Source organism: Chiloscyllium punctatum, chromosome 20, assembly GCF_047496795.1.
Source record: "Chiloscyllium punctatum isolate Juve2018m chromosome 20, sChiPun1.3, whole genome shotgun sequence".
In the NCBI taxonomy this organism is placed as follows: Eukaryota; Metazoa; Chordata; class Chondrichthyes; order Orectolobiformes; family Hemiscylliidae; genus Chiloscyllium; species Chiloscyllium punctatum.
This window is the reverse complement of record NC_092758.1, coordinates 91819617-91834972: the sequence shown is the minus strand read 5'-3', so window position 1 is coordinate 91834972 and position 15356 is coordinate 91819617. Positions and strand designations below refer to the sequence as shown.

The window sequence follows — 15356 nt, the reverse complement described above, 5'->3', positions numbered from 1 at the left end:
TGGCTCATTACATAGCATTAAGTCCAGAATAGCCTGCTCCATCACAAGCTGTTGCAAAAAGCCATCCTGTAAGCATTCTATGAATTCCCTTTCTTTGGAACCACTGGCAACATTATTCACCCAGTCCACCTGCATATTGAAGTCTGCCATAATCACCATGACCTTGCCTTTCTGACAAGCCCTATCTATTTCCCAGTCTTGCGCCCCTCATCCTGGTCACTACTGGGAGGTCTGTACATAACTCCCATTATGGGTTTTCTGTCTTTATGGTTCCTCAACTCCACATCCTCTGACCCTGTCATAGATTTAATCTCATTCTTATCTAACAAGGCAACCCCACCCCCTCTGCCCATCTCCTTCTTTTCAATAAGTTGTAAATCATTGAATGTTTAATTGCTAGTCCTGAACCCCCTTCAGCCACGTCTCTGATACCTACCACATCTTAATCATTCACGATTTTTGCCGTTAATTCATCTGCTTGGTTACGAGTACGAGCGTTTAGATAAAGCGGCTTAATGCTAATTTTCTTATCCTCCTGATATGTCCTTAAGTTATCGTTCCTTTTTGCTTTATTCCTAGTCCACCTTAAACTTAACCTCTGCCACATTTTTAAGGCTGCTTTTGTCGGTTTTTATATCCATTGCTAGTTTACTTTTCCTCTTATCTTTTTAGTTCTCTTTTGCTGTTTCTGAATTTATGCTAGTCTTTGTAGCCACCACTGACTTTTGCATCATGTTTTCTTTCACATTAATACTCTGAACTTTCTTGGATAGCCATGGTTAGTTTATCCCTTGCATAATCTTCTCTCGTTACTAGTATATATTTTTAATCCTGATGAAGGGTTTATGCCCGAAACATTCGACTCTCCTGTTCCACAGATGCTGCTTGACCTGTTTTTCCAGCACCACCCCTTTCGACTGACTTCTCCAGCATCTGCAGTTCTCATTTTCTCCTAAAGGTTTGCTCGGTCATGAATTACTTCCTTAATTGTCACATCTTACAGTAATTCTTGCTAATCCAGCCTCCCAGTTCACTTTAACTATCTTTAACAGCTCTGAGGTAGGGTCACTGGACCTAAAATGTTAACTGATTTCTCGCCACTAACCTGCTGAGCTTTTCCAGCAATTTGTTTTTGTTTCTAATTTCCAGCATCCACAGTTCTTTTGGTTTTCACTTTAATTCTATCCTTATTTCATCGTTAGTATGTAAAGTTAAAGCCCAAGGGATTGGGGGCAGTAGATGGGAAACTGGCTGGTAGTCAGGAAATAAGTAGTAGGAATAAATGGATCATTTTTAGAGTATCAGTCAGTGACCAGTGGTGTGCCACAGGGATCAGCGCTTGAACCCAGTGATTCATAACATATACTGATTGACATAGGGAGGATAAGCTGGGAGGAGGATGCAGAGATACTTTAGTGCAATTTTGACAAATTGAATGAATGGGCAAATACATGGTGCAAGTATAAATGGGGACAAATGTGAGATTATCCATTGTTGCTAGCAAGAACAATAAAGTGGATTATCTGATTACCCATTGGTTCAGAAAGGGCAACATGCAGTAGGACCTTGGTGACCTTTTTCACCATCACAACGCATTCAGATGTATTCAGGTATAGAAAAACTTTTATGAAGAGGGTTTGAGTAAATTGGATCTGTGCTCATTGGAGTTTAGGAAAATGAGGAGACCTCATCTGGAGCACACAATCTTTGGTAAGATGGATGGAATTGTTTCCTCTTGTGGGACAGTCAAAGAATGGAGGGTGCAATCTTAGATTAGACAGTTGCCCATTTAAGACAGATGAGGAGGAATTTTTTTTTTGAGATGGTGAATGTGTGGCTGTGGGTCCCAAATTAATCAATACATACTTCAAAATCGGACAAACATTTCCTTGGTACACCCATTTTTTTTGCCAGCTGAATTAGATTACTTGTGATAACTTAAGTTCAGACCGGAGATGAATTTCTAACAGTGCATACAACAGGCTAAGGGATCAAAAGCATTCGTGCATTTTTGGATTCAAATAACATTGTCTTTAACTGCAAGCACAGACGTTTTCAAGATCTGCTCAACTGAACTCCAACTATTCATGAACATGGATCAGAGCAAAATGCAGAGTAATTTGCAATCTTCTGGGTTAGTGGAAAACCGGAGCGTGCCTGTATATGCACAGGCTTTCCAGTTTGGGAGAAATTGATAAGATTGCCACATGCAAATCTCTCTAATGACAAGTGCTCCCTCCTGCACTTCATATACACCAGTATTGAAAATGCGAGCTCAAAAGGTATGTTGTCACAAATCGCATGAGCGCAGCAATAACATGGCCATAGAAGGTTAGATATCCGTGTATCAGACAGCCAAAACAGGTACAAATTCATCTCTCCAAACTTCAGCCTCAGTGAGATCCATCTATAGCTCTGCACATTTCTTTTAATCAGTTTATGTGATGAATTAAAAGAAACTGAACTAAATAGTTCATGCATCCTGTCACAGCCTTTCACATTTGTTTAGGGGAAAATAGAATTTAAACTCCTCCTGCAGTGCTCGGAGATGCTTGAATAAGAGGTTGTGCATCTGGACAGCTGCATCTACCGCTGACAATGTGAGTGGAAACATCAAGTGAACCGGTCACCAACTCTTGGCAAAGGCCCAGTTTTAACCCAAAATCTTGAATCTTGGATGGCTAGAATTGCCCCCTTCTTCCCAAGCATTTTACCACTCAGTTCATTCAGATGGCTTAAAACATCAGAAATTGGATTAGTGGTGCTAGAAGACCACAGCAGTTCAGGCAGCATCCAACGAGCAGCGAAATCGACGTTTCGGGCAAAAGCCCTTCATCAGGAAATCTTGTTTTACGTCGTTGATTTTAAAACATCAGAAAGTCATGCCAGCTGAGCCCACCAGGAACTCTTTATAAAGGCACACATTGTTGAAAACTCAGTTCACTCTGGAGCACATGAACATGGAAAAGGAACTTCCCCATGACAACATTGCAACCCAGTGTCTAACAGAAAACTCTGCTTGACCCTCTGTCTCTACACAAAATAGTAAACAAAACAGGATTTCAAAGGCTGTGATTTTATGCGATTTTCACAGCTTGCTCAAATAGCTAACTTTTTTGGCTACAAGTGCTTCACACTGGTGGATGCAATGGGTGATCGGAACATCAGGAATTTGCTCTTTCATCTTACTGACAAATCCTTTTACTTTCCCCACCATGGAGGCTGCTCTGTCAGTGCAAATGCTCCAATGCATGGCCCAGATATTTCCCTCAAGTTGATATCTGGTGTGTGTAATATTTTTCCACCAGTCGCATCACTCAGTTGCTCCTTACAAAAGGAAAACTTCCCCTGAATGGATTAGCTATCAGGTAACATTGTCACCAATTCACCATCTAACTACTGTCAGAATATGGAATTTTGTTGATTTATTTACATCAGCTCCTAACATCACACCAATGCAATTTTTAAAAAAAACATACAGATGGGACTAAGGTTTCAGCAATGGTATGTCACTACTTTGATTTTGCTACAAGCTCAACTGCAAAGTAACTAGCAACTGGAGCTTTACTCTCTCTCACACATACACACACACACAATAAGATACCTGGCTCGCTTGATGTTTTGGTACCTCAAGCTCATGGGCAGATGGGAGATATTGATTGATTGGTGTAAACAGGATGTACTTGAGTAATTATATACATTGTTTGGGTAAAAACAATATCTACAAGGTACAACTTTAAGTTTCTCTGGAAACGTACTCAACCAGGCCAATGATGAGTATTCCAGCACAATCAGTACTTGCAGAGACATATTCAACCGGACTGTGCAAATCAGGAAAGTCTCTTGCCACATTAAAACCAAATTCTCTCATTGTCTTATAGCTACAATATTGAGGTAGCTGATCCTATCACACTTCTGGTCAAGGTGACTACTGAAATTTTGATGGCTGAAAATATCTAACAATGTTAAGGATTTCTTGTGGAACATAGTATCATTGATACTCTCATAGTATTATTAGTCATTTATGAACCCAAATGTGGGTATTGTCTAAGTCTTCCAGCACATGCAGATAGACTGTTTCAATATCTAAGGAATTACAAACAGAACTGACACATTGTCTCCATAATAAGTGGGGATGTTTGCTGATGCGATGCAATGCAATGTTTTGATGTTACAGCTAAGTCAGCTGAGGCTAGGACACAGCACTGAAGAATTCCTATAACAAGAGGAAAAGGAGAAAGTAATCTGGCATGCAAGCAGCGAAGGGTCCTAAAAGATTTGAGCAGCCACAATCTACAGCTGAAAACAACAAATGCTGGAGATCATAGTAGATGAGTCAGCATCCATGGAGAAAGAGCAAGCTAATGTTGAGTCAAGATGACTCTTCATCAGAGGTGAAGCAAAGTGTGGAGGGGGCAGCATTAACTTTACAGTATTGGTGATGGGTGGGCGGGTGGGAGATGTAGAGTACTGTGGGGGGAAAACAAAAAGATGGTGATGGTTCAGATGCAGTGACCGGAATATGAGCATGGCAGAACAAGGGGGTGTCTAACTGCCAGACTTTAAAGAATAGACAGTCCCACTGGGATAAGGGGAGTGGAGAGGAGAGGAGAGAGGACATGATGAGAGAAGAGTATAACAAACAAAACAAAAAGAAAGGAACGGAATGGGAGTTAGTTCACAATCTGAAGGTGTTATACTCAATATCAAGTCCAGAAGGCAGTAAAGTGCCTAATTTGAAGAGATGTTGTTCCTCCAGCTTGCACTGTGATTCACTGGAGCATTGCAGCATGTCAAGGACAGACAAGTGGGCATGCAATCAGGACGCTGTATTAAAACAAATGGCTATGGGAAGGTCAGGGTCCTGCTTGTGCACAGACCAGAGGTGCTCTGCAAAGCAGTCACCTAGTCGTTGTTTGGTTTCTTCAATGCAGAGTAGGCCACATTGGGTGCAGTGAATACCATACACAAGATTGAAGGAGATACAAATGAAATACTCCTTCACTTGGAAAGACTGTTTAGGCCCTTGAATGGTGAGCAGGGAGGTGAAGAAGAGGCAGATGATGCACTTCTACACAAACATGGGAAGGTACTGTGGGAAGAGGGTGTTAGAGGTCGACAAATGGACTAGAGTGTCTCAGAAGGAATAATCCCAGCATAATGCAGACAGGGGAGTGAGGTGAACGTGTTTGGTGGTGGCGATGATCAGGAGTTGTCTGAAATGGTGGAGAATGATCCTTTGAACACGGGGTCTGGTGGCATGAATAATTGAGGACAAGAGACCCGATCATGCTTTGACAGTGATGGGAAGGGTCAAGAGCTGAAGCATGGGTGATATGTCAGATGCGGTGAGGGCCCTGTCAACCACAGTGGACAGGAAACACAATATTGGAAGAAGCAAGCCATGTCACTAGTGCTATTTTGAAAGGTAGCATCCTCCAAACAAGTGATGTAGGTAAATGAACTGCTTCTGATGAGAAAATATTTGCAACATATGGAGCTCAGCTCAGCAACGAGCTTCACATTTCTTTCTCAAAGTTTTGCATTTAAAACACCTACCTTTCATTTTGGAGTGAATCTTCAGTAGAGGATCAAGACAGACAGCACTAGGCCACCAAGGACGTCGACTAAACTTCACCCATACCAAATCTCCAACCTCAAATTTCACTGGAATCACCTTCTTCCGTCTTCCAGCACACTGAAATCAAAATTACTTAAAATCAGACTAATGTCTCATATGATATTATTTCTCAAACATTTTAAAATACAATCAGGGACAACCAGTCAAGTTATTTCAATCAATCAAAATGCAAATACAACTTCATACTGCAAGGTGCCCTTATTATAATGGAGGGAAAGTTAAAAGTGCATTACTGAAAAGAAGTATCTACATAACAACTGAGCTTTTTACACCTGACTTACATTATTGTTCATGAAAAATTAAATAACCATGTCCAAGGATGCAAATCATGCCTAATTCGTCTGACATTTCAATAATAATGGAAAATAAAATTCAAATTGTGCTTAAATCTCTGAAAAGAAGTTCACAAGATTGGGCAACGGCTTCCTTGACTAAAAGAAATCTTTGGCACAATTACAGTTTATTGTCAAACACTACTTTAGGAACACGTGTGGACAAAATCTGTCATTATCCCCTGGTTATGGTTCTGAAGAGAGCATCCACTCCGTAAAAGCGAAAATAATTGTGCACCCTTTATATTTCAAAATGTTCAAAATGGGGGGTAATAATTATTTCAGAGAAATTCTAAGCTAATTTGAGCCACAAAAAATAATTTGAAAAAAGTTGCCTTTATATTAGATTACATTATTTACAGTGTGGAAACAGGCCCTTCGGCCCAACAAGTCCACACCGACCCGCCAAAGTGCAACCATTCCCCTACATTTATCCCTTCACCTAACACTACAGGCAATTTAGCATGGCCAATTCACCTAATCTGCACATTTTTGGACTGTGGGAGGAAACCTACGCAGACACGGGGAGAATGTTCAAACTCCACACAGTCAGTCAGTCACCTGACGCAGAAATTGAACCCGGGCCTCTGGCACTGTGAGGCAGCAGTGCTAACCACTGCCCATTTGAAGCAAAGAATGTTCACTTTTTTTTTTAAATACATCAAAATGAAAGATCAACCAACTACTGGAAGGGATTTTGAACAGAACAGATTCTGTTTTTCAAACATGTGTAAACAAATGACATCAGCCTGCCTCAATAATTAGTAAATAGCTTAGTTAGGAAGCCTATAGGCCTAGGTACCTGGTTTAAATTGTCTGGCAGACTTTTTTCCTAATTGATAACGTAGAAGGTAAAAACAGAATTAGAAAAAGATAACACTCACTTCGGCTCAGGCTTGGAGGGCCGAAAGGCCATTTCCTGGGCTGAAAATTTCCTTTTCTTTAACACCCATGCCTAACAATAGCTGTAAAAATGTAGTCTCCTCCATATTGGAGAGACAAAACGCCAACTGGGTGATCGCTTTGCTGAGCACCTTCGGTTTGTACGCAATCAGGTCCCGGACCTTCCCGTGGCTTGCCACTTCAACACACAATCCTGCTCCCATGCCCACATGTCTGTCCTTGGCCTGCTGCAATGTTCCAGTGAAGCTCAACGCAAACTGGAGGGACAGCATCTCATCTTCCGACTAGGCACGTTACAGCCTGACGGTCTCAACACTGAATTCAACAACTTTAGGTGATTATCCCATCTCGACCCCTCTGTTTTCATTCTGCTCCATAATTTTATTTTATTTTATTTTATTTATTTTTAAATTTTTTTTCACTGTTCTGTACCTCTTATTTCTTGATTGTCTCTCTTTCTCTCGCTCCCCACTCTCTCATCACCTTTTTCCTCTCCTCTTCCCCCTTTGCTACCCTTCTCCCCTGTATTCCACTTTGCCTTTGCTTCACCCATTCTCTTATCTACATATTTTATCACATACCACTGGCTTCAGCCTTGGTCATTCACAGCTCCTAATCTCCCTATAATCTCTCTATGCTCTGTCATTATCACCTCTTTATTGCTACCTTTGCTTCTCCCTATAATCTCTCTATGCTCTGTCATTATCACCTCTTTATTGCTACCTTTGCTTCTGCAGCCATGACTCACCTTCTCTCAGCCTAGTATAAATACCTCCCTATTTCTCCCTTTTCTTTTAGCTTTGACAAAGGGTCAGTTAGACTCGAAACGTCAGCTCTTTTCTTTCCCTATAGATGCTGCCAGACCTGCTGAGATTTTCTAGCATTTTCTCTTTTGGTTTCAGATTCCAGCATCCACAGTAATTTGCTTTTATTTTAGTGTAAAATTAGTCCGGTTTTTAAAACCAGAAAGATACGAAAAGAAACTTCAATAAGGCAGACAATATAGAAAAAGTTAAAAATCATATCAGGTTATAGTCCAACAGATTTATTTTGAAGTACTAGCTTTCAGAGCACTGCTCCTTCATCAGGTAGCTATGGAGCAGGATCATAAGACACCACTTAGAGTAAAAGATTAGTGTCATGCAACTTTGACAGTTGCATGACACTATAATCTTTGCTACAAGTTCTGTGCCTTATGATCCTGATCCAATACAAAGAAAAATCAGCCAAATCGTGTTAAAACATTCACCAGGGAGAACAGGACCTTGTACCATTGCCTGCCATTCAAATCATGCGAGTGGTGTATAGCTAGTATATTACATCAATGAAATTTCACTCACTTGAGGGGGATAACAGGACCTTAAAAACTCTGCCTCATCTAACAGATGACATATCCTCCATTCAATAATTGAGTGTCAACCTATATTCTTGTTCTCAAGTCCCTGAAGTGGAATTTGAACTCAACCACCTGACTAGATGAGGATATTACAACTAAGCTATGGCTGGTACACCAGTTATGGCCCAAAGGCAGCTCTCCACAAGCCAAGTCAAAAGAGGAATTTCTTAATTCAGTTATATTTGCTTCAACAAGAGTATACAATGGTAATGGGAGAAAGTGAGGACTGCAGATGCTGGAGATCAGAGCTGAAAAATGTGTTGCTGGAAAAGCGCAGCAGGTCAGGCAGCATCCAACATGATTCCTGAAGAAGGGCTTATGCCCGAAACGTTGATTCCTCAGTATACAATGGTAATGTAGACAATGTAATTTCCCTAGAGTTTTAAAAGGCTTTTGGTAAGGTATTGCATAATCAACAACTAAACATTACAATGCAGGGTCAGAACACATTGCAGAACAGACAACTAGCTTGCTTCAAGACAGTCAGTCTAGGTGAACGGTACTTCAGCATCAGGAAGTGGTCGTTTTCCACAAGACTAAATTAGTAAAGTCAGATCACATGGGATTCAAGATGACCTTGCCAATTAGATATAAAATTGGCTTAACCGTAGGAGACCGTAACGGTAGAGGGCTGTTTTTCGAACCAGAGGCCTACGACGAGCGATGTTCCACAAGGATGGGTATTCTGGATTAGTGGTGCTGGAAGAGCACAGCAGTTCAGGCAGCATCCAAGTAGCTTTGAAATCGACGTTTCGGGCAAAAGCCCTTCATCAGGAATAAAGGCAGTGAGCCTGAAGCGTGGAGAGATAAGCTAGAGGAGGGTGGGGGTGGGGAGAAAGTAGCATAGAGTACAATGGGTGAGTGGGGGAGGGAATGAAGGTGATAGGTCAAGGAGGAGAGGGTGGATTGGATAGATGGAAAAGGAGATAGGCAGGTAGGACAAGTCCGGACAAGTCATGGGGACAGTTACTGAGCTGGAAGTTTGGAACAAGGGTGAGGTGGGGGAAGGGGAAATGAGGAAACTATTGAAGTCCACATTGATGCCCTGGGGTTGAAGTGTTCCAAGGCGGAAGATGAGGCGTTCTTCCTCCAGGCATCTGGTGGTGAGGGAGCGGCGGTGAAGGAGGCCCAGGACCTCAATGTCCTCAGCAGAGTGGGAGGGGGAGTTCAAATGTTGGGCCACGGAGCGGTGTGGTTGATTGGTGCGGGTGTCCCAGAGATGTTCCCTAAAGCGCTCTGCTAGGAGGTGCCCAGTCTCCCCAATGTAGAGGAGACCGCATTGGGAGCAACGGATACAATAAATGATATTAGTGGATGTGCAAGGCTCTTTTAGGGCCTTGGATAGAGGTGAGGGAGGTGGTGTGGGCGCAGGCCTTACAGTTCCTGCGGTGGCAGGGGAAAGTGCCAGGATTGGAGGGTGGGTTGTTTGGGGGCGTGGTCCTGACCAAGTAGTCGTGGAGGGAACGGTCTTTGCGGAAGGCAGAAAGGGGTGGGGAGGGAAATATATCCCTGGTAGTGGGGTCTGTTTGGAGGTGGCGGAAATGTCGGCGGATGATGAGTATTGGTCCACTTTTGTCTGTCATTTTACACAAACGATTTAGAGGAGAATATAGAAAGCATGATTAGTAAGTTTGCAAATGACACCAAAAGTGGTGGTATAGTGAGCAGTGAAGGTAGTTATATAAGATCACAAAGAGATCTCTATCAATTGGGTCAATGGGCTGAGGAGTGGCAGATTGAGTTTAATTTGGATAAATGCATGTTGGTAATAAACAAAGACAGGGCTAACACCATTAAAAGTAGGGCCTTGGGTAGTCTTGTAGAACAGACAGACTTAGGGACTCAGGTACATAATTCTTTGAAGTTTGGATGACATATAGATCGGGGTGATTAAGGAGGCATTTAGCACACTTGCCTTCATTACTCAGACCTGGAGTATAGATGTTGGGATGTCATGTTCAGGTTGTATAGAACACAAAGCTTCATCTGGAGTACTGTGTCCAGATCTAGTCACCCTGCTATAGCAAGGATATTATTAAATTGGAGAGGGCTCAGAAGAGTTTTACCAGGGTGTTGTTGGAAATGGAGCGTTTGAGTTATAAGGAGGGGCTGGGACTTTTTTCACCAAGCAGAAGGTTAAGGGATGACCTCAGAAGCTTATAAAGATCATGAAAGATATAAAGAAAGGTATGTGCCTTTTCCTTAGGGTGGGGATTTCAAGACTCGGGGGCCTATTTTAAGGTGAGAGGAGAGATATTTGAAAGAGACCAAGGGAAAATCTTTTTCACAGAGTGGCTAGTGTGTGGAATGAACTTCCAAAGGAAGTAGTGGATGCAGGTACAATTACAACATTTAAAAGACACTTAGATAAGCACGTTTGGAATAAGAAATGTTTGGAGGGATATGGACCAAGTGCAGACTGGTGGGACTAATTTAGTTAAGTATACTAAGGATTTAAACTAATGACACAAATCTCAGTTTTGAAATTTGTGCACAGTGCTAAAAATGCTTAGGAACTGGGGAGATGACAGTTTAAACCAAAGGAAGACTTCAACAAATTACAAGAGAACAATATTAACAAATTTCCAGGAGTGGGCATATCACCAACAAATGAATTTGAGAGATAAAATGCAATTTAATATTGTGGCAATAAAAATAAAGCATATTAATTACGAAAGAATCATCTAAAATGGGGTAGGTGAGCAAAGGAATTGGAATTGAAAAATACATGAATCACGATAAGCAGCCAGTTAGGTTAACATGGTCACTGGGAAAAAAACACAACAAAGCAGGCACAGTTTGTTCTATTCCATTTGTCCAGACAGTGAAAGAACTAGAGCCATTGTACCATTTTACTTTTCTTTTTAAAAAATAAAATGCATGCATGCCTACATATGGTCACATTAAAAACACTAACTCATGGGAGGCCTGTATTGAAACCTTCAAGTTGCAGCTGAAAGGTACAAAAGGGTAACAATGTATAATGAAAATCCTAGGAACTGTGGATGCTGGAAATCTGAAATCAAAATCAAATTGCTGGAAAACACTCAGCAGGTCTGGAAGCATCTGAGGAGACAAAGAGGAGCTAAATAGTTTGGGTCCAGTGACCCTTCTGATCTGATTGATTGTTTAAATAAACGTTGGTGTGTGACTGGACAGAGATACATTAAAGCGTACCTCCAAAGTTATTGTTGAAAAGTATGGTGCTGGAAAAGCGCAGCAGGCCAGGCAGCATCCGAGGAGGAGAATCACCGTTTTGGTCATAAGCCCTTCTTCAGGAATGAGGCTGGTGTGCTAAGCGGGCTGAGATAAGGTTGGGGGGGGGGGAAAGAATTTGGAGGAGGGGTGCTGGGAATATGATAGGTGGAAGGTGGTGAGGGCGAGGGTAATAGGCCGGACAGGTCAGGAAGAATAATGCAGGTCAAGAGGGCGGTGCTGAATCCAGGGGTGAGACTGAGATAAGGTGGGGGGAGGGGAAATGAGGAAGCTGGAGAAATCTACATTCATGCCTTGTGGTTGGAGTGTTCCTAGGCAGAAGACGTGGTGTTCTTCCTCCAGGCGTCATGTGGCCAGGGTCTGGCAATGGAGGAGGCCAAGGACCTGCATGTCCTTGGCGGAGTGGGAGGGGGAGTTAAAGTGTTCAGCCACAAGATGGTTGGGTTGGTTGGTGCAGGTGTCCCAAAGGTGTTCCCTGAAACGTTCCGCAAGTAGGCGGCCTGTCTCCCCAATGTAGAGGAGACCACATCGGGTGCAGTAGACACAGTAAATGATGTGTGTGGAGGTGCAGGTGAATTTGTGACAGATATGGAAGGATCCATTGGGGCCTTGGAGGGAGGTGAGGAGGGTGGTGTGGGTGCAAGTTTTGCACTTCTTGCAGTTGCAGGGGAAGGTGCTGGGAGTGGAGGTTGGGTTGCTGGGGGAGGTGTGGACCTGACGAGGGAGTCGCGGAGGGAGTGGTCGCTCCGGAACGCTGATGTGGGGGGGTGGTGGGTGGAAGAATATATCCCTGGTGGTGGGGTCTGTTTGGAGGTGGCGGAAATGACAGAGGATTATACGATGTATCCGGAGGATGGTGGGGTGGAAGGGGAGGACCAGTGGGGTTCTGTCCTGGTGGCAATTGGAGGGGTGGGGTTCAAGGCCAGCGGTGCGGGAAGTGGAGGAGATGCGGTGGAGAGTATCGTCGACCACGTCGGAGGGGAAATTGCAGTCTTTGAAGGAGGTCATTTGGGCTGTTTGGTAGTGGAATTGGTCCTCCTGGGAGCGGAGGTGAAGGAATTGGGAATATGGGATGTCGTTTTTACAGGGGGCAGGGTGGGAGGAAGTGTAATCCACAGACCCACTGAACAGTTGTCTCAATTCTGCTTTCAATCCACTTGTCTTTGCAAGGGTGCTGTACGGGGATAGAGGAAATAGAGCTGCTTGGAGGGTAGAAGGCACAGGATAGGACTACGAAGGAAAACTGGAATGAGTTGTGTTCCATAAGGGTTTTTGTTTTGGCTATTTTTGCTTGTAATTACAGAAATAATTTCAAATTGCAGGGCAATGTTGTAATTTGCTGATGACCAAATAATTAGATGGAGAATGATGTGATACTTCAGGTGGGTATGGGGATGCAATTTAGCAGAAAGAAGATGGGAAGATTACACCGCTAGAGAGGAGACAATCTCAGAGGAGTGAGATTGGGAAGGTTAAAGCTAAACAGAGGGTCGGGGCAGATTAACAGAAGGAGAAGTCCATTTCTCGTTTGCAGATCTTTGGCCACAGGAGGCAGGGGACAACATCCCCAAAACAATAAGATCAGAGTGGTCCCTCACAGCGCCAGGAACCCAGATTCAATTCCAACCTTGAGAACTGTCTGTATAGAGTTTACATGTTCACCCCTTATATGTGTGGGTTTCCTCCAGGTGCTCCAGTTTCCTCCCACAGTCCAAAGATGTGGTTAGGTACATTGGCAATGCTAAATTTCCCATAGTGTCAAGGGATGTGCAGGCTAGACCTTGAGGAGGTGCAGGGTTACAGGGAGAGAGTAGGGGGATGAGACTGGGTGGGTTGTTCATCGGAGGGGTGGTGTGGACTTGATGGTCTGAATGGCCTACTTCCTGTGGGGATTCAATGATTGGGATTTAAAGATTTGTTGGACTTTCCTCCCTTTCTTTCTTTGCTACTTCTCTGGCTGATCAGTAAGAAGTGACTGTATGCACAAATCCTGACCACGTAATTGTGTGCCTTGCAGGACGGACTTCTTCCAGCAAGTTCTGGTGAGTATTGACTTTTTCCTGTTACTTATCTTCATATCCAAGGTATTTCTTTATGCAAATACTTACAGTGCACAGCCTTTTCATTTTGATTAGTTTATGGGAAGACTTAGTTATGTATAATCTGGCTTGTTATTGTTATTGTTAAAGCTTAATGTTAAAGGTGAAACCTGACTGTGTCAACAAGCCTGCCCAAGTGAGACAGCTGCACTGGCTGACACCAGTAAACCTGACCAGTATTAGTAAATGGGGCTGAACTCAAAGCCCACTATTTGTGGTTGCTTTTTTTTTAACCCCAGATGTGCTAATTCTCCTCATTGTGAGGCAAGGTCAATGAGCTGATGGTGTGTGAACTGCTGTGTGTTATAGCTCATTTTATGTTTTAAGCATGTAATCTGGCAAATGTGTGAGGGGTAGTTCCATTGTGGTACCTTGGTAGCTGCAATGAATGGGCACTTGTGAGTGCATGAGGTTTCTGATGCATTGGATTCCTGGTTCCAACGTCCTGTGTGACAGTCCTCTGCAGCGACAAGCTTACCATGCTCTCTCACACTCATTAGAGCATAAAGCATTGTGTAGATAGAATGTAGCAGATCATTCATCCTCTTGCAGCACTGGCTCTATCCCTGGGCACTGACCTCCATATCTTCCTATATTGAGTCTGCCTTTGTCAGTCAGCATAGCCTCTAGGTGTTCTTCCAACCTCCTGCTGTCTATCCTGACTCCAGCATCTGCAATTGTTTTGTCTCTAACATAGTCAGTAAGCATAGCCTCTTTCATAAGCAAAAGAAATTCCCTTCCTTATAGCCTTCAGGGATCCTCTGTTGAGGCGTTGCTCTCATGTAGTGCCAGATTTTTGCCTGGTCTCAAATTTTCACTGTGGGTGTGGCTGATGAGCAGAGGGTTGTGGGTGTAAATGCTGTCCAAGTACCTTTTAAATATAGCACCTGATGCCCTGACAACTTCAAACTACATAGGTTTGGATAAATTCCAAAACGTTAAATACGTAAAAACATGTGAAGGATAGAATCTCACAGAAAAACCCAATCCTGAGCAGAAAACCCTCCCATCTATACACTGAGCCCCAGAGTCAAAAGGAAAAAACAGTTACTCTACTCCCATGTACGTCTTTGTGACCAGTAGGAACGTTTCTCTCTGTCCAATTTAAAATGCTTTCAAAATCTGAAAAGACACTGCCAAATCAATTTTAACCTTCTGAATGCCCAGAGAAAGCAGCTAAATCTCTCCTCCTAATTTAACCCTTTGAGTCCTAGTACACCCTGGGTGGATCTGTGCAGCACTCTTTTCAATATATTCTTGAAGGTATGGTGTCCAGAACTGTACATAGTACCACAAATATGGTTTCACCTGGGCTTTGTACACTTGTAGTAAAACATCCTATCTTTTATATTATAAGATTGATAAATCTTATAAACACATTCCATCCAGTGTGCTGGTTATTCGATAGAGCAATCAGTGACTAATGTCAGCTAGTGCCTTCCATATTTTAGATGTACATGTTTCTCCTCATTTACCCTCTTTTTACCAATTCTTTTAAATCTATAACATTGCATTACTAATGGAGGAAGCAGTTTCGCCCTATTTTCTCTCCAAATAAACTTTTATCGTTTTGAATATCTCCGTTAGGTCTCTCTTTAACCTTTTATCAAGGGTATTTGCTCAGGGTGGGAGGGGGTGAGGGGTGGAGGCAAGACAATGGCCTAACTGTTACCACTAGTGATCCAGAGAGTCAGATAATGTTCTGGACACCCAGGTTCTATTAGTAGATTGTGAAATTTGAATTTGGTAAACAAAGCCTAGAATTAAAA

General features: G+C 42.8%; 1 protein-coding gene across 5 annotated transcripts in view; it reads right to left on the bottom strand.

The window, feature by feature from the left end:
• nsd1a (nuclear receptor binding SET domain protein 1a) overlaps nucleotides 1-15356 on the bottom strand; it is a 238012-nt gene that overhangs the window by 176332 nt on the left and 46324 nt on the right. For all 5 annotated transcript variants that reach the window (XR_011963528.1, XM_072591225.1, XM_072591226.1 and 2 more), the window contains exon 3: nucleotides 5560-5698. Coding sequence is in view for 4 of the 5 variants with exons in the window: in XM_072591225.1 (XP_072447326.1) it covers nucleotides 5560-5698 (139 nt within the window). In the remaining variant the exon portion in view is untranslated. The remainder of the gene's footprint in view (nucleotides 1-5559; nucleotides 5699-15356) is intronic.